Source organism: Oncorhynchus keta, chromosome 36 (genome assembly GCF_023373465.1).
Source record: "Oncorhynchus keta strain PuntledgeMale-10-30-2019 chromosome 36, Oket_V2, whole genome shotgun sequence".
Lineage (NCBI taxonomy): Eukaryota > Metazoa > Chordata > Actinopteri > Salmoniformes > Salmonidae > Oncorhynchus > Oncorhynchus keta.
Genome location: NC_068456.1, coordinates 8,133,404 through 8,160,109, shown reverse-complemented (window position 1 = coordinate 8,160,109; position 26,706 = coordinate 8,133,404). Strand labels below are relative to the sequence as shown.

At 43.6% G+C, this 26,706-nt stretch overlaps 3 protein-coding genes and 1 long non-coding RNA gene across 15 annotated transcripts in view; 2 read left to right on the top strand and 2 right to left on the bottom strand.

Annotated features, from left to right (window-relative positions):
* LOC118369554 (serine/threonine-protein kinase 32C-like) overlaps window positions 1–1,660 on the bottom strand; it is a 142,318-nt gene extending 140,658 nt beyond the window's left edge. Inside the window, exon 1 of the mRNA XM_035754043.2 lies at window positions 1,079–1,660. Coding sequence (XP_035609936.1) covers window positions 1,079–1,160 — 82 coding nt within the window. The 5' untranslated portion in view covers window positions 1,161–1,660. The remainder of the gene's footprint in view (window positions 1–1,078) is intronic.
* Window positions 1,661–2,147: 487 nt separating this feature from the next.
* On the top strand, window positions 2,148–9,421 carry LOC118369553 (leucine-rich repeat-containing protein 27-like). Of its 8 annotated transcripts, none has more exons than XM_035754033.2 (13): window positions 2,148–2,253; window positions 2,757–3,062; window positions 3,165–3,295; window positions 3,390–3,448; window positions 3,849–4,001; window positions 4,728–4,956; window positions 5,395–5,535; window positions 5,767–5,868; window positions 6,017–6,122; window positions 6,419–6,577; window positions 7,300–7,439; window positions 8,875–9,001; window positions 9,136–9,421. In XM_035754033.2, the coding sequence occupies exons 2-13, from the start codon at window positions 2,856–2,858 to the stop codon at window positions 9,241–9,243; spliced, it is 1,662 nt and encodes a 553-aa protein (XP_035609926.1). In that variant the 5' UTR covers window positions 2,148–2,253; window positions 2,757–2,855; the 3' UTR covers window positions 9,244–9,421. The 8 variants fall into 8 exon arrangements, with proteins under 8 accessions (XP_035609926.1, XP_052354367.1, XP_035609928.1 ...); XM_035754035.2 differs by lacking the exon at window positions 2,148–2,253 and adding an exon at window positions 2,273–2,449; XM_052498407.1 differs by lacking the exons at window positions 2,148–2,253; window positions 8,875–9,001; window positions 9,136–9,421 and adding exons at window positions 2,267–2,449; window positions 7,645–8,868.
* Window positions 9,422–9,561: 140 nt separating this feature from the next.
* Window positions 9,562–24,422, top strand: LOC118369552 (PWWP domain-containing protein 2B-like). 3 transcript variants are annotated; one of them, XM_052498403.1, is made up of 4 exons: window positions 9,562–9,819; window positions 10,245–10,553; window positions 12,951–14,675; window positions 16,846–19,597. In XM_052498403.1, the coding sequence occupies exons 2-4, from the start codon at window positions 10,414–10,416 to the stop codon at window positions 16,850–16,852; spliced, it is 1,872 nt and encodes a 623-aa protein (XP_052354363.1). In that variant the 5' UTR covers window positions 9,562–9,819; window positions 10,245–10,413; the 3' UTR covers window positions 16,853–19,597. The 3 variants fall into 3 exon arrangements, with proteins under 3 accessions (XP_052354363.1, XP_035609924.1, XP_052354364.1); XM_035754031.2 differs by lacking the exon at window positions 9,562–9,819 and adding an exon at window positions 9,830–9,981; XM_052498404.1 differs by lacking the exons at window positions 9,562–9,819; window positions 16,846–19,597 and adding an exon at window positions 24,308–24,422 and having other exon boundaries at window positions 10,033–10,553; window positions 12,951–14,679.
* Window positions 24,414–26,500, bottom strand: LOC127916496 (uncharacterized). 3 transcript variants are annotated; one of them, XR_008095032.1, is made up of 3 exons: window positions 25,618–26,500; window positions 24,587–25,372; window positions 24,414–24,530 (listed from the first exon to the last, which is right to left on the bottom strand). It is a non-coding gene; the product is annotated as an uncharacterized LOC127916496 (long non-coding RNA). The 3 variants fall into 3 exon arrangements; XR_008095034.1 differs by having other exon boundaries at window positions 24,441–24,530; window positions 24,643–25,372; XR_008095033.1 differs by lacking the exon at window positions 24,414–24,530 and having other exon boundaries at window positions 24,684–24,754; window positions 24,839–25,372.
* Window positions 26,501–26,706: the final 206 nt, after the last annotated feature.

Sequence of the window (26,706 nt, the reverse complement as noted above, 5' to 3'; positions counted from 1 at the left end):
CCCTTATCATATGACCTCAACTCTATAGTGAACGGACCTCATTTAGTAGGCGCTTCTGTCATTTTCGAAAACTCGTTGGCAACATTAGTATTTTAGCTCATTAAGGGGTATTGATGATTCAAAGCAAGGTATATTTGGTTAAGCTCCAATGGGCTTATTCTCCTTTATACTAAAAGCCATAAATTAGCCTTACTTTCATGCGTGCCACTGTTCTTGTCTTAATTCTTCAATTATTGTTATTATTCAGTCCTATGTAGTTCAGTTGGTATAACATGGTGTGTGCAATGCCAGGGTTGTGGGTTCAATTCCCATGAGATCAGTATTTTTTTAAAGTATGAAAACTGCACTCACTAAGTCACTCTGGATAAGAGTGTCTGCTAAATTACTACAAATAACAACTTCACATGCTTATATTTCTTTGCATTCAGCCAACACTTATCTTGTTTTTTACAGAGAATGACAGGGAAAATGTTCCTTCTGGAAAGGCTGAAGAATAACAAGAAAACAATGAGACTTCTGCATTGTATGTAATCCCCATAAGTAATGATAATGGCGTTAGACACTAACCACTTGATTGATCGAGAAAATAAATAGACTGCAACCAATATTTCAGTGTCATCTTTCTGGAACAGTTGTTTTCTTGTCATAAAGAACAACAAACATTACATTGGCATAGTTTGGCAGAGACAGGTGTGAAATATGATGTTAGTTGCTAGACTATGTATGCCCTACATTTTACATTTCGTTTCAGTGTCCAATCTAAAGTTTAACACCACACCCCCGACCTCTCCTTTCATATCTAGGCTGCAAGCAAGACCTTGCTTGAGGAGGATATCATTTGAGAAATATTTCCTCCAAAATTGTCGAGGTGGAACGAGTTTAGCCTAGAATGCCCATCGTCACCGATTGTACAAGCAGTAGGCAACAGAGGGATGGAATTGCTTGATCCAATGAATGTAGCCTTCAGAAGGCTACACTGTAACTTTGACTCACGTGCAATTTGAGTGGCGCTACAACGTTGCACTGTAGTTCACCATGAACTCAAACGAATAGCAAGCAATGCTTTGTGTTTTCTTACCATCTTCCTTTTCATCGTAGACCGGTCTCTTAGAAGAACTATTCGCGCCCATCCTCTTCTTCCACTTGCCCCAGTGAAACATTGATGCGTGAGCTCAGATAGCATTCCTCGCTCGTTAAAAAAAAACTACACCTGTGCGTTGGACACGTTGAACAAATGCATCGCTCCCTCTGTTATTGTTTCAAAAAATGTTTTTTTTTTCTCTCATTTACGCACTGCGACTTTGCCTCACTAAAACAACAAAGACGATAGATTAGATCGGATAGTGAGCCTCAATACTGTTTTAAAAAGAAAAACAATCGGCTTCCCTATTTTTCTCTTCCCGTCCTCAACTGACTTATGTTCGCAGAGCCGTGTGTGACAGTTCTCTAGTCGACGTTTGAGTCTCACTGTCGTGCATGTGAAGAACCCAGCCTCTCTGCAGCTCTCGTTCTAGCGGCTAGACCTTAAGAACATTTTTCAATATTATAGGAAGTGCTGCTGTATATTCTCTAACTGGATACGGTCATTGCGAAAATGCGAATCTAATTAAGAAAAGGGTGGCGCCAGATCATTGAAAATGGGGTTAACACTTTACTTCCCTGACCTTAGAATAGGCTACATCATTAACAGATGTGAGATTCCACTTCATGCTTCTCCATGCCATACAGTGTGAATGGGATATGTCTAGATTTATGTAAAAAAAAAAGATTTAAAAATGCAGAAAATGATTTTGCTTTGCAAAAAAAGTAGGCTACAAACAGGCATTGCATGCAGATAACATATTCACAAGATATCATATCAGGTCAGACAACATCACAAGACACAACATATCTACGCAGTAAATGGTTGAGTTATGGTTAATTTAGGAAACTGATGCTAGTTAGGCATGGCGTGGATGATACTTTAATGGGACATTATAATAATATTATAAATACTTCGATTTTCATTCCTTTCCTCATTTAAAAACAAGTGTTTTTTTATTTTTACTTTTGGTTTGTCTGTCAACCTAAAAGTCAACAAAAACGGCCCCTCTCTAAGCCAATGATGCTGAAGAGACTTGTTAATTGCGTCACATGCCAATTGTACGCACTGTTTGATTATTGACACGCCCTGTATTTGATGTTGTCCTGCCACCACGGTTACCATGGTAATAGCTGATCACACGACTAGTTGGCTAACTACTAGCTAGCTAGGTAAATAAACTACCTAGCTAATGCCTCTACAAAAGTTGAATGTATTTACTTCAGCTTGTTGATAATCCTATAACTCATACGTTCTTATACATTTGAGTGATTACTTGGTTTAGGATGATGAATGACGCTTTACCAAATGTTTTGGGTTTGCATATCTAACGCGTTAGCGAGCTAACAGTTATGGTAATGCTAAAACGTACGTTAGCCTACGTTTAAAATGTTGCATGTCAGAAATATTCCATGTGGACAAAGTAGCTAACATAGCTATAGCTAACAGTTGTTCACATTTCAGTAGCATGAGTTCAATTTTAGCTGTTTCCAACAATGGGGTGTCTCACGGATGTGATCTATGCTTGTTAACGTTACATCAATATCTAGTCGAGAGTTTTTACACGTTTAATGATTAATTTCTCCCAAAGGGCCAGGACATTAATTTGACTGTCACTTTATTTAACTGGAAGAGGAGTTTCATGTCTGACATATTTTCTTGTTTCTCCCTCTAGACATCATGGGCGTTGACAATTTCAAGATGGCACTTTGATGATGGGCTGAAGGATACAACTGCTTACTAACTGACCAAATGAGATAACAGCACAGCAGCGATGTCTTCCTTAGAAAAGGAAATTACTGACCTTCATTTAAGCCTTGATTGTGGTGATAATGCTGTGAAAACACATACCCTGCACATTCTACCAGAGTGTGTTGGACCTATACAGATCACTGAGAATGTCACATCTGACACCCAATATTTCAGCAGAAGAAACTTCAAATATGTTGTGGATTGCATTTTGAAGAACACTACTTTAAAGGTTGGCCAAGCAGATTATTCCGATGCTATTATTTTCAAGAATATGCTTTGTTATTCAGAACTAACTGTATCCTCTCTAACTGTATCTTCCTGTTGTTTTAAGAATTTGTATCTTGAAGGTAATGAAATATCCAGGCTTCCGGATACGCTGTTCACCAGTTTGTCAAACTTGGTGTGGTTAGATCTCAGAAATAACCAAATCACAGCCCTTCCTGCGAAAATTGGTCTACACAGGTATTTTAGGCTAGTTTGTATGGGCTTTTCAACCAAAATATTTGTAGATGTGCTGTGGATTTTAATGGATTCATGTATTCATTGGTTGATGCAGATGTCTGAAAACGTTGCTGCTCGAAGGGAATCCTATCACAGAGCTTCCACTGGAATTGGGTGAGTGGTCCTTCTGTGGCTCAGTTGGTAGAGCATGGCGCTTGTAACGCCAGGGTAGTGGGTTCGATTCCCGGGACCACCCATACGTAGAATACATGACTGTAAGTCGCTTTGGATAAAAGCGTCAGCTAAATGGCATATATTATTATTATTATTGAATTCTGTCACCTTGTTTCCTTTATCCTTTACACAAGAACATCATTGCATTTTATCAACAGTATTCAGTGACTTTGACAGTATTTTGGCTAGGCTGCATGTCCTTCAGGATGCTTGGACTTAATTTCCTTTACTGGAAGAATGGGTGGGACATGTTGTTTTTTCCCCAGCTTATTCTTCAGTGACCGAACTCCAGCTGTGAACTGCATGACCTTTTTCTGACATATGTGTTTGTACTTCTCAGGTAATGTGATTACTCTCAAGGCCCTGAGTTTGAGGCATTGCCCCATCACGTTTCCACCTCAAGAGGTTGTGGGGCAGGGCCTCCAATGCATCCTACAGTACCTACGGAGTGCCATGGCCGAACGACCGGTTAGTGTGCGGAACTCTCTTCCAGGTGAATGATAACTGTAATGTCACCTGATGAAGTTGAACAATGTGACGGCAAGGTGTTTGTGTGGTGTCCGCCCTTCTGAACACGCCCACCGCCATCTGTTCGATTGTATAAGAAAGAAAGGCTGGCCACCAAAATAGCTCCTTGCCCTTGTTCCACTTCAGTGGTGTGACTTCTGTTCCCTTGGAGACGGTGCATGCAGCAGGCAGACTTTTTGTGCAGCTATAGCCAGTAATATTTTTAGCCCAATTAAAATGATCGATAACCAGTGGGCTTCTACCAGAGGCGCTTTGTCATCAACCACTGTCTAGTAGTGCTTATTGGTAACCAGCCAAGGCACCCCTCAGCAGAAAGCTTACACCTAGAACAAAGGTGCCCTATTATATCTTTATATATTCATGTTATTAAAAAAGAGGATCAAGGCTCACTGTCTCTCTGGAAAGGTAATTTCATCTTGATGGATATTATGTTGTCACTGCAAGGGCAATATGCCGGCATTCAGATCATGTCACACCATATTTCATCATGTTATTTTGTGAATGAGGGGACATGCTTACTTTGGGCTAATTACAGCTTCAACATTACATCTAGTATTCACTAAAACTTTAGTTTCAGCATCGATGCAAAAGATCCAGAAGAGGACAATTGTTTATATCGGAAGTGACAGATGTATTATTTTGCTACCGTAATCATTTTCATGGAAAGTTCTTGTTGATGTTTTGGTTGCAGACATGCCCCCAGTGGAGAAGCTACAGTTGACAGAGCTTGTAAAGTCCAGTTTGGACCTTTGTGAAGAGGTGGTGGATGAAGATGAACTGCAGAGGTTCAGAGAGCTGAGGCAGAAGATGAGCCAAATGGACAGAGCTGAGTTGGGCTATGCCCTCCCTATTTCACGCCTCCCTAGAGCAGCAGAGGGTGATAGAGGCCACAAGACATACCCTCTGCCCGTCATTAAAAGGTCAAGTAAAAAAGGTTCAACCTCTGGTAAAGTTTTGGGAGAAATGACAGGCATCTGGTAACTGCAGATCTAGGGGAAACTCAGTAGTCTATGGTGTTCTCTCCTTATTTGAACTGCCAAACTCTTCAACCAGACGTGCCACTATACTCAGGACAGTGGACAGTATGGTTTACGAGGCTAGCAATGATAGGTGAAAGCAATATGGTGGATGCTTTCTCTGAGGAACTAAATGCTGTGAAGGAAAGGTGAAAAGAGAGGGAGCCACTGTAGACGAATAGGCTATTGAGATGGAAAATACTGCATGGACAGTTTAAGAATATTTTTATGACAGTCTCTGAGGAGGAGGCCTAGCGATAAAATCTCCCAGGCTCTGTAGGGACACGGTCCTTCTGAGAGCAATAAAAAAAATAAAACATTTTATTTCGATTTCTTTGTCAGAAAGAAAGAGATTACCAGGGGAAATATATTTCCCGAGCTCCCTCCCTTTGACATGCAGTACTGGAAGAGGTCAGAGGAGAGAAGACTGGCTGCAATGAAAGAGCTTAAAGAAAAACAAGCCATTCTTGAACAAAGGAGGAAGTAAGTAAGTTAATAGTGTTGGATTTTTATAGAACCCAACAGATTATCTCACATCAGTTAGCTATACCTCAGACTCCCTACTTAAGAGAGTCAAGCCCTTGAGAGATCAACAATTGATAAATGCTACAGTAAGCAATGTCATGGCCTTTTGAATCACATGAATTACATACAGTATTTAGTTGCTAACTATGTTATACCAGGGGTGAGAGAGAATTGTCTCTCTACTTGCAGTTTCAGAAAGCAGGGGTGTATTGTGTCAAATTGGCATTTGATGAAGTCCCAGAAAGGGAGGGATCAATATTATGTGTCTGCAAAGGCCAATGCCAATAAGGGGTAGGTAAAGAAATCCAGCAAGGTCTAAGATGAGCTTATCCCACCCCAATCCTAACCTAAACAAAATAAAACCAAACTTAGATCAGTGTTTATGGGGTAATGAATTCCTCACAGTGCTTTATATGGTCCTGCCTTTCTTTTCCCTTAGAGACCAAGAGCTCCTCAAGGAATGGCGTACTCATGCTAGGGTCATGCAGGAGAGGAAAATCTTGGAGCACAAGCAGGAAAGGCGTGAGAGACATAGAAGAGAAGAGGTATGTCTGTTCTGTATGTCTGCTTTCACTTTCTATTTTTGGAGTACACTATTTGTTCTCTCACAGAACTGAAAGCATTTTTCTGATTCAAATGTTCTCCCTTTCCAATGACCAGAGGAGGGCAGCATAATACCAGCCCGAGGAAAGGCTTTCACAGTCATTGGAAAGGGAGAACATTTGAATTATAAAAATGTTTTCAGTTCTGTTCTTGTTATAAGGAAACTGTCTGAGAGAAGTTAGAGTAGAAAGAGAGAGACTGACTGACTGGAGTCCTTGTTTTCATTCTGGGTGAGCAGACGTTGAAAAAGATAGCGTCAGGCTGCGCAGACACTCAGTTGAGGCTGTCCAGGTCAGGGGCAGCGACAGGCCTAGCTAACGATGGATCACTGTGCCTCCAGTGTGCCGAGTCAGTCATCCTGCAGTCAGATGTCCCCAGCGAGGCTGCACCACAGCTGGTAAACATAACCCTTCCACAGAATGCTAGCGCACACTCACACAGTCAGATACAAAGCAGCAGACTAGACTGCCTGGCCGCACACAACTCCAACGCCATCATTAAGTTTGCAGACGACACGACGGTGGTAGGGCTGATCACCGACAACGATGAGACGACCTATAGGGAGGAGGTCAGAGACCTGGCAGTGTGGTGCCAGGACAACAACCTCTCCCTCAACGTCACAGACAAAGGAGCTGATCATGGACTACAGGAAACAGAGCTGAGCACGCTCCCATCCACATCGACGGGGCTGTAGTGGAGCAGGTCTAGAGCTTCATGTTCCTTGGTGACCATATCACTAAGGAATTGTCAGGCCATCATTGTAATATAATCATTTGTTCTTAACTGACTTGCCTAGTTAAATAAAGGTTAAATTAAAAAATCATGGTCGACAAAATACCACCATAGTCGTGAAGAGGACATGACAACACCTCTTCCACCTCATGAGGGTGAAAAGATTTGTCATGGACCCTCAGATCCTCAAAAAAAGAAAAAAAAGAAAGCAACCCATAGCTGTATATCTAATATCTGACCTCTTCAGCAATGTGCCAGGATAGTAGTAGTCAATCTGTGTCACTGATAGACCTATCATCCATCCTTAACTTACTGTAAGTTCACAGTTTCGGTTGTATGAAGAAAAGACCAGCTTTCTATAGAAATGAATGTATTTTTTTGGTACAGGTACCGATAAATGCTCCATACGCCACAGAGTCTCTGTGTAGTGTTGTTGAAAGTGGTGAGATCAAGACCCACAACCCCCCACCAAAGAGGATCCAGAGACAGAGATCGTTCCTGTCCCAGAAGGAACACGAGGAAGCCAGGTATGATGTAGCTAATCTACATTTACATTTACATTTAAGTCATTTAGCAGACGCTCTTATCCAGAGCGACTTACAAATTGGTGCATTCACCTTATGACATCCAGTGGAACAGCCACTTTACAATAGTGCATCTAAATCTTTTAAGGGGGTGAGAAGGATTACTTTATCCTATCCTAGGTATTCCTTAAAGAGGTGGGGGTTTCAGGTGTCTCCGGAAGGTGGTGATTGACTCCGCTGTCCTGGCGTCGTGAGGGAGTGTGTTCCACCATTGGGGAGCCAGAGCAGCGAACAGTTTTGACTGGGCTGAGCGGGAACTGTACTTCCTCAGTGGTAGGGAGGCGAGCAAGCCAGAGGTGGATGAACGCAGCGCCCTTGTTTGGGTGTAGGGCCTGATCAGAGCCTGGAGGTACTGAGGTGCCGTTCCCCTCACAGCTCCGTAGGCAAGCACCATGGTCTTGTAGCGGATGCGAGCTTCAACTGGAAGCCAGTGGAGAGAGCGGAGGAGCGGGGTGACGTGAGAGAACTTGGGAAGGTTGAACACCAGACGGGCTGCGGCGTTCTGGATGAGTTGTAGCATCTACTGACAGTAGCCACCAAAGAAAGCAATGGCAGATCAATCAAAGATGTTCAGAGACATTTAGTGGAAAGAGGGTTTTTGGAAAGATCTCTTTCGTTCAAAGCATATATTTTGTCCCCTGTGTCAAATACTTTGGTTCAGCTGATTTGATTTAATTAATGACTTTTTTTTCTGTTGTCCAGTACTATACCTAGTCCAACCGGCGCCCCTGCACATTGACTCTATCGGTACCCCCTGTATATAGCCTCATTATTGTTATTTTACTTTATTTTATTTGTTAGTTTGATTTTTGATTTTTTACTAATCTATTTTTTTACTTAACAATTTTTTTTCTTAACTGCATTTTTGGTTAAGGGCTTGTAAGTAAGCATTTCACTGCAAGTTCTACACCTATTGTAATGAATGTGACAAATACAATTTAATTTGATTTTGACAACGATAGACCAGTACCTGTCTTTTGAATAAATACTGTTCATGTAAACTATTGATTCAAAAGAGTACACCTCAGTATAAGGTTTAGTTTATTGTCAAGGTGTACAAGAGCTGAATTGCAGCGTACAGTCCATCAGAATAAATAAACAAATAATTAAATCAAACAATCGTGTGAAATCGTGTGATAAATGTATATGTGGAGGGAGGGAGCATTGGTCAGTCACAGCCAGGTTAAAGTATCAGGAGTCTTGATTAGGGACAGGGTCAGACAGGTCCGGACTCCGAGCATCTGGTCTCTGTAGTCTGTAGCTAGCCAGCTAATCCTCCACCACCAACAACATGCAGCACCCACAGCGGTATGTAACTAAGAGAATCTTTAGTTTGTGAAATGGTGGTTCATTTGACCCTTGACCTGTGTGACCCCAGGGCAGCCCGCGACCGGGAGTTAGAGCAGCGGATCAGGAGCCATGTTCAGATGATCCAGGAGAGGCGCAGGAGGCCCAGTGGCACTGCCCAAGAGGAGACAGAAGCTGCAAGGCAGGACATGGAGGAAGTATGTTACTATTCTACTGTATATCAAGTAACCAGTCAAGTAATTTTCAGTGCTCAATGACAGCAGCCCCAGGAATTAAATGAATGTCTGGGTGTTTCTTTCTCTGTGGTTTTCTTCCATTGCTTCTGTTTCAGGCCAAGAGATTGCAGTCGGAACTTGCTGAGAGGAAACAGGAGAGCGACATCGAGTATCGATTCATCGCATTTACTGGGGAGAACTCACCAAGATGCTATGACAAGTGAAAGTATTTGTGTGTGTAGACCTACTGCTATTTAGAATTGTTGCTGTATTAAATGAATTGACATTGTATGCAAAGAAGTCGTACAGGACAGGGTAGTATGGAATTATAGCACTCTACAAACAGTTTACAATGGCATCCGATACCCAGTCATCAATAAACATTTCAGCCTGTTACACGCACATCATTAGTTAAGTGTAAAGTGCTTGTGTTCCAAGATAAACACACCCTCATTCATCAAGTCAATCAGTGCTAAATAGCAGCCTAATTCAGGTCCTTGCAACTGTACAGCAGCTATACAGGGGTTGATCATGTATACTTATTTGACTGTATGTGTGCCTATAGCCTAAATTCAGTGCTTGACTTTGACTTCAATAGGTTCCGGTACTCCTTTTGGGTGCTGGAACTGTTTATATTAAGGTGCAGAAGCTCTATAAGAGTATTCTATAAGAGGAACAGGAGCTCAAGCAGTAGAGCTCCTGCCCAAGTCAAGCACTGCCTAAATTACTTATTGATACAGTTGGCTTGGATACAGACAGTAAATATGGGGGTGATTCATGTAAACCAGGGCAGTTTGAAGGTAGGAATATATGTAATTTGGAATGGCACGATAAAAAAAAATGGCCTGACGCTAACATTAAAATGGAAGGGGGAAATGTACCAGGTGGCGGCTGGTAACCTAGTGGTTAGAGCGCTGTGCCATTTGCCGGTGTTTGCTAGATCGAATCCCTGAGCTGAGAAGGTAAACATCTTTCGGTCTGAGCCTGAACAAGGCAGGTAAACCCACTGTTCCTAGGATGTCAGTGTAAATAAAATAAAAATGTTGCCTAGTTAAATTACATTTTTAAAAATGTATTAGCTAGATAATAACTAATAGTGGATGAAATAGCTATTGTTCTGAAATGGTGGCTACAATAAACGGAAAGCCAAACGGTATAATTTTAAGCAAGATAGAGGGGCAACCTGAAAATATTTTTATCCTCTGTCTTTGTGTGATGTCACCAGTGGCAGAACTGTTGTAATTGACTTGGTGGGGGGTGATGGCGTCATTTCGTGCCCTGGTGTACCCTCCCGTGCTCGAAAGTAGAAGGGAGAAGCATCTTTAGCAGAGGCGATCGTGGCTCCCAGGGCCGGGCTCGAGTACCGCCAAGCCGGACACCTCACGCCGGAAAATATGGAGGCTGTGGCCGAGGAGCTGCGGGCCGGCTCTCGGATTCCTGTCACTGTTGATCAAATAGTTAACGATACACTAGTAGTGACGCTTACCTATCAAGAAAGGTGCTACATGGGGATATTACTCGATTGCAACAAAAAGTGAGTCTTATTTATTCGAATAATTGTATACTTGTATCACAAAATAATTAGCTAGTTAGCCTGCTAATGTATGCTGGCTAATTTAGCATGCTAACTAGCTAGCTACATGGGCCATCATACAATAGACTCCAAGGGGTTGTAGCTAGCTTGCTAGTTAACGTTAGCCAGCTAACTCCGATTTGCTCACTTTTACAGCGAACATATTAATAACATATAAACACGTGTATCATTACTAGGAAGTTTGGATAAAGCCAACCACCCCGTGAAAGTAACGTGATGGGCATTTCAACAAAAGTTATGCTTACGTGGGTAACGTTACCTCATTGTTAGCTTAACTATCAAGCTAGTTCAATGTTGGCCAGATTTAGACTGCCAACAATGTAACCCAGCTATGGCTGGCCTTACTGAAACACCCTTTCTCATATTATACTTTTGTACATACATTCTTATTGCTACCTATCTAGTTATTATTACATCAAGGTTACATGTTTTAATACTAGATATGCAAAGTGATGGGCATCACATCATTATAATTTTGCCTACTCCTGTTGTGCTTTCAGTAATGTAGGCCTATGTTAAACTCAGTCATCCAATGTTACCCTTAGCTAATGATACAATCAGTGTAGGCCTATTTATAAATGATTGACTTGAACCTCTAAATAAGAGATTATACAGCTGTGTTTTGCTGTTAAAGATGGCACTAATTGTTGCGTTTCCAAGGAAATTAGACACCAGAAAAACTAGGCTATAGGCCCACTTTGTACTTGACAAAGGGTGAACTACACAATGTTGGCAAGAAATCCCATTTATGCCTATGTATAGGGTGTTAACAATAGAGGTAAGGTATAAAATGTTATTTGAATGATTGGTATTCATATGGGGCATGTTATTTGGCTCGCAGTGTGTGTCACATGTACTGGCCTTGTGTTGCACTAGTACATGCTAGTACAGTGCAGTGGGTGCACCTTTTTAAATGCCACGGGGTTTATTTATTTATAGACTCAGCATCAGAATCTTACCAGCTTTTCATATCGGTAGGCCTTCACTGAGACATGTAGGCCAACACAGTCACGTGATGGATCACTCCAAATGCCTTGAGATTGACCTTCCCCCGTGGTCCTTCTGTAGCTCAGTTGGTAGAGCATGGCGCTTGTAACGCCAGGGTAGTGGGTTCAATTCCCAGGACCACCCATACGTAGAATGTATGCACACATGACTGTAAGTCGCTTTGGATAAAAGCGTCTGCTAAATGGCATATATTATTATATTATTATTATATTAAAAGATCTTAAGCTTAAACAAAGAACAGTGGTTTGGCATACAGGCATATTTTGCTTTGGGAATGTCAAAATGTGATTTCTTCTTTTAGGTTTATAGGAATGCATTTCCCTTAATTGTGCGTCTCCAGTTTCCATGTCATGTATCCTTTTGTGCAGAATCTCTTTATTTGGTTGTAGTGTATGTACAGCATTCTATGTTAAATGGAAACAGGATTTGTCATGGCCTGTTAACCACTATGTCCAGCCTGTGTCAATCATTGTGATGGCTGAGATTGTGTTGCTCAAGAAGGGCCTTTAAAGGTCTCCTCTAAAGCACAGGAAACAGGCCTCGCTGGGCCTCTTTATTTAAATGTGACAATAGCCGCTCATGGGGAAACGCCTTTCGGGCTGCCTAAATGTGCTTTAATTAATCATCTCATTACACACAAGCACCCAGCAGACACTGATGCAAAAACAAGTGAATCTCCTGGCTCTCTCTGGGTCCCGAGTGATTCACGGGGTTGTTGTTTTTTTCAGTCAGATGGAGTGGAGGGGGCTCCTGGGTATCCTGTAGTCTCTTTGTCTGCTGTCTCTGACAGCAGAGTGGAGCACAGCCATGTTGCTGCTGCTGCCTTGGCTGCTCTCAACTCCCTTTTCAAATGGCTCCTTAGAGAAGCCTGGCTTGGACACGTCGCGCCTGTAGGCCACTGGCATGAAAAGGAACATGTGAATTTACAGAGAAAACACGCACTTCAGCTTTTTCAGTTTGAAGCGCAAGGCTGTAGAGATGGGCTATAGGCGAACTAGACAACGACCTGCTTGCTTGCTGTCTCCCAACCCCCATTCCAGTAGAGAACCCAACGCAGGTGATAACTGTGCTGTCTTTTACACAAACTAAAGTGTTGCAACCATAAGAGGTTTGGTTGCAACAAGGTCAGAGGAGTGCATTTGTTATGCTTAGATTTAGTCGAGCTAATGTTCTTGACCCGAACAGGAACTTATAAAGAGTTTAAATTCTTGCTTTATCCACAATGATAAAGTTGAGTGCAAACAATTTGACTTCATCATGATTGGATCTAATAACCCAGAAGCTACAAAGCATACTAAAGTTTTTTTTAAATCTCACTTTTTGTCTTAGGACTGGGCTTTTCTGCCTACCGGATATCACAACAAAGCCAGTGGAATGCCCTGCATTGAAACCTGGTTGTGAAATCCCTGAAGTCCTGAGAGAGGAACCTGTTACTAAACCTCCCTGCCAGGCTTCACATCATAGACCAAAGGATGAAAACACGCTCCCTGAAAATGACCCACTAGGTGCCCGTCTCCCAGCCCCTCTGCCCACAACAGTGCCTGCCGGGCACGGTCCATACCCTCCATATTTTGAAGGAGCTCCCTTCCCTCAGCCCATTTGGGTGCGCCACAGCTATGGTCAATGGGTACCTCAGCCACCTCCGCGGACCATTAAAAGGAAGAAGAGGCGGACCCGTGAGCCCGGGCAGATGACCATGAGCACCATCAGACTCCGCCCCCGGCAGGTGTTGTGCGAGAAGTGTAAGAACACACTGAACAGTGACGAGGACAGTAAGGACGGGATGCCCACAACCAAGGCTTCCAGGAAAGAGAACGCTCCACAGAGCGATGAAGACTCCAAAGACGGGTCTGTGAAGTTGACCAGGAAAGAGGATGCAGATGCCACCAAGGATAACAGCAAGAGGCGGGAGAATGGCCCCACCGGCTATGACAGCAAGCGGCTCCGGAAGGACAAGAGGGATGAAGAACCAAAGTTCCCTGCAGTGGACATCATTCCCCACAGCCCGGTCATCAAGATCTCCTACAGCACTCCGCAAGGCAAGGGCGAGGTGATGAAGATCCCAGCTCGGGTCCACGGCTCTGTCAAGCCCTTCTGCCCTAAGCAGCTGATGCAAAACGGCCTAAAAGGCCAGCTGGGCAAGGTGCCCGAGCCCACCACCCTAACCCAGACCCAGGAGCAGCGCCACATCCTGGACGCCACTAGGACGGGCCTGACCGTGTCCATTCCCAAACTCAAGCTCCCCAGACCGCCAACGGCTGGCCTGGACTTCCCCTCCCCCAAGATTCGAGTGAGGACCCTGGGGGACGGAGAGGACAGCCTGACGGTCTACGATGCAGAGCTGGTAGAGAGGCAGAGCAGAAAGAGCCTCGGGGTCCCGGTCCCTCGTCCCCTGCCCCACTCGGAGGACTCTGGGGAGAAAACCCCCATGGAGCTGTGGTCGGGGAGCTCTGGAGAGGAGGCAGACCGAGGCCAAAGTGACCTTGCGCTGCTCATCAACCTTCGCAAGAGGAAAGCGGACTCCTCCAGCCTGTCCGTGTGCAGCACAGACAGTCTAGACGAATCCAAATCCTTCAGCTCAGATGGCACGTCCCCAGAGCTGTGCGACCTAGCGCCCGGCGAGCACATCTCCATGTCCTCCTCGATCTCACAAGACGACAGCAAGACTGTGCCGCCACTCACCGTGCGCCTGCACACACGTAGCATGACCAAGTGCGTGACGGAGGAGGGCCACGCGGTGGCCGTGGGAGACGTCGTGTGGGGGAAGATCCATGGGTTCCCCTGGTGGCCGGCGAGGGTGCTCAGCATCAGCGGCAGCCGCAAAGAGGAGTCTAACTGCGAGGTCCAGTGGCCAGAGGCCAAGGTGGCCTGGTTCGGCTCGCCCACTACCTCCCAGCTGTCCGTTGCCAAACTCTCCCCCTTCCGGGAGTTCTTCAGGTCGCGATTCAACCGCAAGAAGAAAGGGATGTACCGGCGAGCCATCGTGGAAGCTGCCAAGGCCGTGGGCCACATGAGCCCCGAGATCACCTCTCTACTCACCTCTCACTGCGAAACGTAGGTGAGTCCACAACACTCAGACCATTTGTGAGTTTGTTCACTAAATACACTATTCCGGTACCTTTGATTAAGGATACATGTTGGGCAATGTTCAGGCGAAATACCCACCCTCTCTTTGAATGTCTAAACTAAATTTTTGCTTATCTCATACATACAGGCATAGAAATATTGTATAGTAAAATATTCTTAATTACATTTTTGGGGGGTTGTATTTGCTTAAAGAATGTTTGGCATTTTTACAACTAACTAAGCAGGGCCCGGTTTCCCGATAGGGATGAAACTGAAGCTTACAAGTGTTTTAACGACGCATCGTTCTTAAACCGGCCGGCGACGTCCCATGCATTTCCCCGGAATGCCTCGTAGAGAGAACGCTCACCAAGTGCGTCCGTCGTCGTCGGAGCATCTGTCAATACTGATAGGATCAAAAGGAAGGCAGCGCTGCTCTCGGATCATAAACATTAGAATTCTTCCACAATACTGACAACGGATCAACTTTTAGTAGAGATATTATCACTTGGCCTATATGGCTGCTAATATTGAGTCGGCTTATTCTTTTGTTTAGACTACCCTATAATAATGCAGTAATTCACAGATCTGGCACATCATTGCGCACACGCTGTTACACATCATGAAATAGTATATTGAGGCAACAGTTACAGACAGTAGCTTAGCCTTACAATTAGCACAAAAAATAATAATTTATTGAACATGGAATTGGTTTCAATATGATTTAAATATACAACCCTGTGTAATGTATTTATCTTTTAATGGAGTCATCTGTTTTCATTTGAAGCATATTTTTGTCCTTGTTTGTAACAATTTCGAAGACATTGGCAACTTTGTAGTGGTAGTCAACTTTGTTCTGATGTTATCTGTGGGTCACAGAGACAGTGAAACATCTTTCTGTTTTTAATTTTTGTTATACATTTTCTGAAAATATCTAAACTTGTTTTCACTTTGTCATTTATGGGTTATTGTGTGTAGATGGGTGGGGGGAAAAATATTTAATCCATTTTTTAATCCAGGCTTAACACAACGAAATGTGTGATAAGTCGAGGGTTATGAATACTGTCAGAGTGCACTGTAGAATCATGAGAATTGCAATACATATCGTACCAACACTTAAGTATTTGTGATGGCATCGTGAGGTGGCAATTCCCAGCCCTATAAATAATGAGCGTTTTTTCAAGTGGAACTTTAGTTACAATGGTTTTGGGGAAACTGCTCAGATTTAATGAAGCGCCTAAGAAGGTTCTAACGATTAACTGAGCCTGTAAAAAAATGTATGCACGCCGGATTGTAAGTCTTTTTGGGAAAAGCTTCTGCTAAATGGCATATATTATATTACTTTAAACAGCCACTATGAACTGAAGAGTATTTTAGCCATGGCGAGCTAATAAATCAATGTGAGTTAAACCAAATCACCTTTTCAGTAACGTCACACCAAGTCATTGAGTTGATTTGGTCATGAAATTTTAGAAAAGTGCACGTTTGCACCCATCATTCCAGTAGATTCTTAGCTAGTTTCATGATTTTGGTTGACTGAACTCAGGGACTTATGATTTGGTCTCAGCCTGCCTATCCCCCTAGTTGTCATAGAACATTGTTAGGCCTGATCAATCTAAAGCACAAGCCCATGTTCCCCTGGTATCTGTTTGTTGATTGTGTGGAATCAGACCCCATGTAGCCAAGCACCAGGCCCTTCACACACACACACACACACACACCTAGGTTAAATATTGTCTCAGGGTGATATGATCCAGCCAGACAGCTCCCAGGACCACTGTTTGCTCTGGCGACGCCTCAGTAGCTGTGTGACGGTACCTGTACTGAGCTCTGTTCAGAATGCTCACCAGAAGCTGTTGAGAATGCCACTCGAATCACTCATGATGGAAATAGTTTTTGCCATGTCAGCTGTCCAGAGATTGTCCAAGCGTGACTTCTGAAAGTTAAGACAGTGTCTTGGACTCGCGTAGAAATGTTCTGTCTTGAATAGTAAAGTAAGAATCCATCTATTCTACATGCACATCTCTCTCAGTGCAAAGTCTAGGCCTTCAGTTAGAATGTCCCTCCATGGGAAACTGCCATTATTTGCTCAAACTCATTACTCTGTTTGTTCTTTCTTTCTCCTTCTCTCGCCTCTCTCTCTCTCTCTCACTCTGTGTAGAGGCTGAAGGTGGAAGAATGGTCTTCTGTCAGAGGTTGTGGATCTCTGACTCTTGAGTCATCTATCCCCAGGAGAGAGAGGGAGCGTGTGCAGTTTCCACGGTCACTATTTATACAGCATTTTCCCAACACCACATGGCTGGAGGAAAATGGCTGCTCAGGTGGAATGTTGTTGACTGGATAAGGGAGCAAGAAAGGGCCATTTTGAGGCATCTCATGGACTACACGGAACAATTCCTCAATTTTGTATTTTTTATTTTTTAGATGTAACCACATTTCAATAGAACTGAATAGCAACATACTACAAATCCGAATGTATTTATTATCTGTATCCATTTATTATCCATAACGATTTAAGTTGACCGTTCTACAATCCCCATGAGATCTCCATACTGCTGCTTTTGTGAACGGTCCTCTCGACCGATTGGTCGCGAAGCGGTTCAACGACAACCAGTCAGAGGACCTTGTCAAGTCCGTTCAGTCCCAGTGCCATCCTCATCGGAAGCCCAGCAACTCTTTTCGAATAGACCAGGAAGCATATCCACAACATTTCTGGTGAAAAGTCTTACTCTTAAGTTCATTACTTTCCAAATATGAAACTGTGAAACTGTTCCATCCAGAGATAGTACTGTAGTTTATTCTATCATACAGTGTTTCATCTTTGTAGCCTTCTTCAGCGTTGCTAGTTGGATACGTCGATGTAACGTTATTTATACGTTGTTTTTTTTTTTTTTTAAACGTTTCTCTCTTCCATTTCAGTTTGGTTTGAATACTTCAGAAGTGTGGTATCTATGGGTTTTTTGTGAGCGATCCCAGAGTTAATTTTAACTCACTTTTAATTATTTGTGTCATGTAAAGAAAAGCACTTTATCTGTACCTTTTGTGGCCTGCTGTAAGCTCATTGTCCGAACACTAACTGGAGTTACAGCACTGACAGGCAGCGGGAGTTCAAATGTCCCACGTTGACTATCCATGGCCTTGGAGATGTACTTTTTTTAAAAAGGGTACCAGAGATTGATCCTTTCAGGGGTGGTTGTGTACACTGTATTCTTGCATTTTTGTCTCCGGTGTGTCTTTGTACATTCTCTCAACCCACCCCAGTTCTATCCCCGTCAAATGTTTCCACTGGAGAGAGTGGACAAAAGTGTCAAACACTATGCATCAATTAAAGCTTTATGGTCACTCAGAAATGCTGTAAGAATACTGTGAATTCAACTCTTTTGAGTGTGTGTGTGAAGGTGTGGGGAGATGGGTGGCTGCTCACTACTGGCTACATGTCTGGAGATGGAGAAGACTGCAGGATCGACCTTTATTGATCTTAGTTGAACGCAGCACTTTTGGAATGTAGGGGGGAAGGAAGGGGAGTCGGGACATATACTACATGGCCAAAAGTATAGGGACATTCTTGGAATTGGTGTATTCGGCTATTTCAGCCACAGTCGTTGCTGACAGGTGTATACAATTGAGCACACCGCCATGCAATCGCCATAGACCGACATTGGCAGTTGAATGGCCTTACTGAAGAGCTCAGTGACTTTCAACGTGGCACTGTCAAAGGATGATACCTTTACAACAAGTCAGTTTGTCAAATTTCTGTCTTGCTTTAGCTGCCCCGGTCAACTGCAAGCGGTGTTATTGTGAAGTGGAAAAATCTAGACGCAACAATGGGTTTCCATGGCCTAAGAGCCACGCACCAGCCTAAGATCATAATGCGCAATCGCAAGAGTCTGCTGGAGTGATGTAAAGCTTGATGACATTGGACTCTGGAGCAGTGGAAATGCTTTCTCTGAAGGGACGAGTCACGCTTTACCATCTGACAGTCCGGTGGACGAAACTGGGTTTGGTGGATGCCAGCAGAACGTTACCTGCCCCGGTGCATAGTGCCAACAAGTTTGGTAGAGGAGGAATTAAGTTCTGGGGCTGTTTTTCATGGTTAGCCCCCTTAGTTCCATTGAAGGGAAATCTTATCTGTGCTTCCAACTTTGTGGCAACAGTTTGGGGAAGGCCCTTTCCTGTTTCAGCAGGACAATGCCCCTGTGCACGAAGCGAGGTAAATACAGAAATGGTTTGTCAAGATCGGTGTGGAAGAACTTGCCTGGCCTACACGCCCAGACATCAACCCCTTCGAACAGCTTTGGGATGAATTGGAACGCCAACTGCCGGTCAGGCCTAATCACACAACATCAGTGCCCAACCTCACTAAAGCTCTTATGGCTGAATGGAAGCATGTTCCAATATCTAGCGGAAAGCCTTCCCAGAAGAGTGGAGGCTGTTATAGTAGCAAAGGGGGGACCAACTCCTTATTGATGCCCATGGTTTTTGGAATGAGATGTTCGACAAGCAGGTGTCCACATACTGCTGGCCAGTGTCGGTAGTTCAGTAGGCCCCAAACGGAATAAAAAAGCAAGGACTACCTGTACTTGTCCAATAAAAAAATGGCAAATTTTAGTTTTCTGTTGCAAAATGTTTTCCGTTGCAAGCCCCAATGAACACGACCAAGAGCTCCTGATGCGTTTTTTTTCCCCCATTTTGAATCCCTTTGGTTTTTGTTGACTCTTTAGGAGTGGGGAAGGAGAGAGTGCCTAGCTCCTTTCACCTGTTTTATGATTAAGATGGAAGCGGATGTCAGGAAATGTTGTGTTTTGATGAGCAAACATGGCTGTCTGCTGTTGCCCTCGTTGGTCAATGTTATTGGCCATTTTCATTTTTGTTTTGTATATGTACTGTACGTAAAATAAAATATACAGGCAATACTTGGCATCTGCTGGTTTGTGTATTTCAACGTACTCCTATCAGTTATGACTACCTTTTTTATGTAGTTTAATTGTCATGTGTCCAGCCTAGCCAGGCTTAACTTTATGCAACAATTCTCCACCTCTTTACTCACTTGAGGCAGTAGCCATGTCTGAAATCTCTTGCCTATTACTTAGTAAACTACATACTCTGTACAAATTATACTACATACTATTTAGAATGTACTATTTAGTCAAACTAATGCGATAAGCAACAAGTATCGGCAAACCAGGCACACCCATCCTGAGAATGTGTCATCTAATGCCATTCGTTCATTTGGGTACAGCGTGTCCTCATCTCATTGTGTCGAACACAAGTCAGTCTAGAAAGACAATACTCTTCCTCAAAAGTGTGCAGCGAATTCTACGAGATGAAATGACACTACCATCCTGGCATTTAAAGTATACTCATTATTATTTTTTTTGTGTGTGTCACATACTATAAGACTTTTTTTTCGCATACCTAAAATGGCTACTACACTGAACAAAAATATAAACGCAACATGCTACAATTTGTAAGATTTTCCTGAGTTACAGTTTATGTAAGGAAATCATTCAATAGAAGTTAATTAGTTGGACCATAATCTATGGATTTCACATGACTGGGAATACAGATATGCATCTGTTGGTCACTGATACCTGATAAGGGTAGGGGAGTGGATCAGAAAACCAGTCAGTGGGTGACGTGTCAGGTGAGTATGCAGGCCATGGAAGAACTGGAGACATTTTCAGCTTCCAGGAATTGTGTACAGATCCTTGCGACATGGGGCTGTGCATTATCATGCTGAAACATGAGGTGATGGTGGTGGATGAATGGCACCACGATGGGCCTCCAGGATTTCGTCACGATTTCGAATCTCTGCATTCAAATTGCCATTGATAAAATGCAATTGTGGTCGTTGTCCGTAGCTTATGCCTGCCCATACCATAACCCATCGCCACCGTGGGGGCACTCTGTTCACACATTGTCTGGCGCTGTATGGGCATCAGTCTGCCATCTGTCCGGTACAGTTGAAACTGGGATTCATCCATGAAGAGCACACTTCTCCAGCGTGCCAGTAGGAATCTAAGGTGAGCATTTGTCCACTGACATCGGTTGCGACTCCGAACTGCAGTCAGGTCAAGACCCTGGTGAAGACAATAAGCACTCCGATGAGCTTCCCTGAGACCGTTTCTGACAGTTTGTGCAGAAATTTGTTTCGCAAACCCACCGTTTCATTAGCTGTCCGGATGTGGATGTCCTGGGCTGACTTGGTTACTCATGGTCTGCGGTTATGAGGCCGGTTGGACGTAGTGCCAAATTCTCTAAAACTAAGTTGGAGACGGCTTATGGTAGAGAAATTAACATTCAAATCTCTGCCAATAGCTCTGGTGGACGTTCTTGCAGTCCGCATGCCAACTTTAGACATCTGTGGTAATTGTGTTTGGTGACAACTGAATATTTTAGAGTGGCCTCTTATTGTCCCCAGCTCAAGTTGCACCTGTGTCATGATCATGCTGTTTAATCAGCTTCTTGATATGCCACACCTGTCAGGTGGATGGATTCTCTTGGCAAAGGAGAAATGCTCACTAAACAGGGATGTAAACAAATTTGTGCACAGAATTGTTGAGAGAAAAAGCCCTTTGTGCGTATGAAACATTGGACCAACCAATGTTGCGTTCATCATTTTGTTCAGTGTATTTAGAATTCAAGTATGGCTATTCAGACAGGCACCGTATCTGGTACATAGTGTAAATCAACTACTCGTCCTCCACTCGCCCCATTGGTGATATGATAGTCGTCCTCCCCTTATTATCACAGTGATTGACGACCCGCGTTGAACTATTTCCAGGATTTTAAGTAAAGAACGAACTGCTAATCGAATTGACATCTAAACTCTAATCTATCCATCCTGTCGTCCATACCCCTCCGCCTCGTCGTCCCCAATGTGAACCCTTGCTTGCATTATACTGAGTTGACACTAACGGGCTGCTTTGTTGCTCTACTCTTTCCAGCATCCTGGATGCCTCTCATTCATTTGAAGTCATGTCAGTGTTCATTTATATAACCCCCCTGACTGCTGGGTCAGATATAGGACTGTATCTATGTCATTATTGCATAACCAGAGGGATAGCAGCACGCCGGCCAATCCAGGATTAGGTGTTGTCCCCCCCATCTCCCAATCAGATCATCTTACCAGGAACCTCAGAATCTCAGCCTCGTGCTCCCACCCCAGACTCCTCTCATACCACTGACCTGCTCTTCTCCCTGCTTGCCAGAGATTTCATAGCTCTCATTCCAAGCTGTTTCCTTTGGCCCTAAACTTGTCCAAATATGATGAAAAAAGACTGGATACTGCAGATAGCTCGGGGCGCACCCCGCTAAAATGTCAGTGAGCTATTTTTTTCCGCAACAGGCATACAGCAAATTGTGCTTTTGATAATTGCGTGTGATTTTTCCTCCGTGGTTGTTGTTGTTGTTTTGTCGGTTTTACGTGTTTTCATGGCTCGACAAGTACCGTCTTTGCCTGCGGGCATAGAGCTGACCATCATGCTCAGAGCTGCACTTTGCTCAGTAATTGTTGCCAAGCATCCATTCCACCCCCAGAACCTCATTCTATGCTGGTGAAGTAAGGGGAAGGAATGCAGGCTTGCAGTGTTTTCGAAACCCTGTGGTGAATATGGTTGTGTTGGTTGGTTCCAAGGATACCTATCTTTATTCTAGTTTGTGCTCAGAGGGGCACACAACACACATATACACACCTCCAACAAAGAGACTCTTAGGAGACCTTCAGAATGATGGTAGCGACCAATGGGGAAAGGAGAAAGATCTGCTATACAGATTGTGATATCCAGTGTGGCCTACATTAAGTGATACAATCACACTAGCAGCCTACATTCTAGCTTCAATTCACCGTAGTGCAGTGGTTATTTTGTAACGAGCACAGCATTCAGTTCAGAACCATTTATGTTCCCATAACCATATTTCAGTAGAGAAGAATAGGATACTGAATGCCTATCTCAGCCAAAGGGCACTCTGTCTCTCTGCAGGTGCCCTGCCTGGTGGGACACCTCAGTGGGCTGCATCTCTGCTGAGTGGGCCCCAGCCATCTGTCTGTTCATGTAGAAAGGAGAGGGGGAAACAGGCTAATTGCATCTGGGTCTTTAAATCTACAGCTCCTTTTTGTCCTGCATGTCCCAACCAGTCCCCTGGAGCAGGGAAATGAGCGACATCAAGGTTAACCGCTCCACTGTTTATATAAAAACACACATGCTCACACAACAAACACACTCTGCCTCTTTTTAATCCACAAACTTCCTGACATTGAGCTAAGGGTCGTTCACAAATGCTCTCCACAACCACATGTGCATAGAGCCCACACTGATGCATGCTCACGTCCCAAGTATCTCACGAGCATATACGAAAGCAAGCACACGTACCATATACACGGAACAAAAATTTAAACGCAACAATATCAATTTCATATTTGTGCAAACATTTTTTGAGAAATAAGTTTTTGTGCATATGGAACATTTCTGGGATCTTATATTTCAGCTCATGAAACATGGTGTCAACACTTTACATGTTGCGTTTATATTTTTGTTCAGTGTATGTATTCTATATATTTCACCAAAGTTACACCTCAAGCAGCATGTGTGGGGCAGTGGAGGCTCCTGAGAGGAGGAAGGGGAGGCCCATCCTACTCAGTGAATTTCAAAATTTAAAAAAATAATGAGATACAACTATATTAAATATGTTCACGTCACCAAATACCTGATTAAAACTGTTTTGCAATATAGCTCTACAATAGCGCCATGATGTAGCCGGGGGACCGCTATTCCCCGTCCTCCTCTGGCTACATTGACTTCAATACAAAATTGAGGAAGGCTACAGGCCTTACCACCTTCCATAGACCTAGAAGGTAATTATGACCACTTCCGGAGGACGTCCTCCAACCAATCAAAGCTTTTGCAATATGAACTGACATGTTGTCCATCCAATCATAGGATTAGGATCAGAGAACGAACCTAGGGTGGTATGCTGTTGTTTTGCCGGTATTAATTTAGTAAAGGCGATAACACATCATTCTGGACAGACACAAGCAAAAACTATTTAAATAAATGTTCTTGTATAGGCACACTCAAACATTAGAGATCTGACATGCTGTATGGGATGAAAACAAGATGATTTTTCAGTCTGATCAACTGTAGAGTATACCGCCTATGCGCCCTGTCCATCTGGCTGGTGTAAACAAATTGTTAACATTATGTATTTATAGTCCATTTGTTTGTCAGGAAAAAATGTGAATGTGATCAAATTTGGTTTATATGCAAAATTATTAACTGGAATTAATCAGTCAACATAATAGTGATGACACCGACTGTACATTTTTTATTAGGTCTACAGTTGCAATGGCCTGACATGCATAAAGCAAGCTCAGCCCTGTGAGTTGTATTGTCCATCAGTTGTTGTCTCTGTGTTTGGGTCGAGGAAACCCTCCTGTTAGTCTAGTCTAAATATAATTTGCTGTAGTTTGACAGGGGTTTCACCCCCCCATGGCCAGGATTTGTTTCCAGGAGTTTTTTCAAAACCATGTAACCTGATAAAAAAAACGGGTCCCATCATAGCCTGTATAAAACCTTCTTTTTTTTTACAACTGATTAATCACTGTTATACCTTATACTCTATAGGGTTCAACGGTTTCCTGGTTAAGTTACCAGAAAAGGAAAACTCCAGGCCCCAGGGGAAAGAAATTGTCCCACCACTAAGGGACCTACAGTATGGTGCCACCACTCTGGGACCTACAGTATGGTGCCACCACTCTGGGACCTACAGTATGGTTCCACCACTCTGGGACTTAGAGTATGGTTCCACCACTCTGGGACCTACAGTATGGTGCCACCACTCTGGGAACTACAGTATGGTGCCACCACTCTGGGAACTACAGTATGGTGCCACCACTCTGGGACCTACAGTATGGTGCCACCACTCTGGGACTTACAGTATGGTTCCACCACTCTGGGACCTACAGTATGGTGCCACCACTCTGGGACCTACAGTATGGTGCCACCACTCTGGGACCTACAGTATGGTTCCACCACGAAGGGACCTACAGTATGGTGCCACCACTCTGGGACCTACAGTATGGCGCCACCACTCTGGGAACTACAGTATGGTGCCACCACTCTGGGACCTACAGTATGGTGCCACCGCTCTGGGACCTACAGTATGGTGCCACCGCTCTGGGAACTACAGTATGGTGCCACCACTCTGGGACCTACAGTATGGTGCCACCGCTCTGGGAACTACAGTATGGTGCCACCACTCTGGGACCTACAGTATGGTGTGAATTTGTGAATTCTGAGATGTCTGAGTTTAACTTCATGGAGAAACTTGTTGACCAAAACGATGGTGTTGCTGCAGTAATGGAAGTATGTGCTATGTGTATGTTTCCTTCTCCAAGCACTGTGAGTAGACCTGTCAATTTTCTATGTAGAGTCAATCAAATTCAGGAGGGTACCTCGGTATGGAGCGTTCAGATAGAAAGTGTCAAATTCAGGAGGGTACCTCGGTATGGAGCGTTCAGATAGAAAGTGTCAAATTCAGGAGGGTACCTCGGTATGGAGCGTTCAGATAGAAAGTGTCAAATTCAGGAGGGTACCTCGGTATGGAGCGTTCAGATAGAAAGTGTCAAATTCAGGAGGGTACCTCGGTATGGAGCGTTCAGATAGAAAGTGTCAAATTCGGGAGGGTACCTCAGTATGGAGCGTTCAGATAGAAAGTGTCAAATTCAGATATAAAGGAGGGTACCTCGGTATGGAGCGTTCAGATAGAAAGTGTCAAATTCAGATAGAAAGGAGGGTACCTCGGTATGGAGCGTTCAGATGGAGTTCAGATAGAAATAGCGTTCAGATAGAAAGTGAACCTCGGTATGGAGCGTTCAGATAGAAAGTGTCGGTATGGAGCGTTCAGATAGAAAGTGTCAAATTCGGGAGGGTACCTCGGTATGGAGCGTTCAAATAGAAAGGTAGGCTTTTGTGTAGAATAGTCATGATTCGTTTTCATGAAGAATAGGGTGACATGTCAGCGATATTCACATTTCGAATAAGCCCCTAACTTCTAACCTTTATAAATATCACTATCGTATTGCCCCATAGGCCTGTGTTCCCATAAGGACATTGTACTCCAGTCCATACTGGGGTTATAGTGCAAGATAATCAAGTCACATGTGGGATTTAAAGGACCGGGTAATTTAAAAAAAAATGAAGTCTAGAAGTATTTATCAAAAACACCATGAACACTCCGGTGGAAATGAAAGGCTCTGTCAAGCATCCTGGGAAATATTTTGACCTGTAATAATAGGAATCTGATCTGGGTCTGGTGGCTGTACATTTGAAATATCCCACCCGCTCCTAGTATAGAGTTGCTAGGCAAATGGTAAATGGCCCTGATATACAAACCAGAGGAGGCTGGTGGGAGGAGCATTAAGGGGGCGGGCTCATTGAAATGGCTGAATGTAACGGTATCAAACATATGAATACCACATGTTTGACTCCCTTCCATTAATTTAATTCCAGCCATTACAATGAGCCCATCCTCCTATAGCTCCTCCCACCTGCCTCCTCTGATACAACCAGAGATCATGGCACATTTCCAGACTCTGATATACAGAGTTCTGTCTTCTGTCCTTGATACCTTGGTTTCATTGTACTGTCCTCGTGTTTTTATTGGTTGGTTGATCTTTTTATCAGATCGGTTTAATTAATTCAGGCTCAGTAATCATTTGGAGTTTTTTTGCTGAGAAAATTCCTCATGTTGAAATTCTGTGAAACCCTGCTGATCAGTTCTGCTTCTACTGTTGTACTGTAGCTAACTACCGCATTGACTACATTTTACTTGGCTCATTAAGATCAACTGATCAAGCTATATTGGAGAATTGTTTCAAATTAGAAAGTCATTACTAAGATTTGTTTTGAAACCAGCTGTCTATTTGCAAACTCACTTGGGCTTGCCTAACTTGCTGCATTCCCCAAATTGATTCATGTTACCACAGGAAGCCAAACTGTGTCCCTTTGAGAGTTTTAGGCGT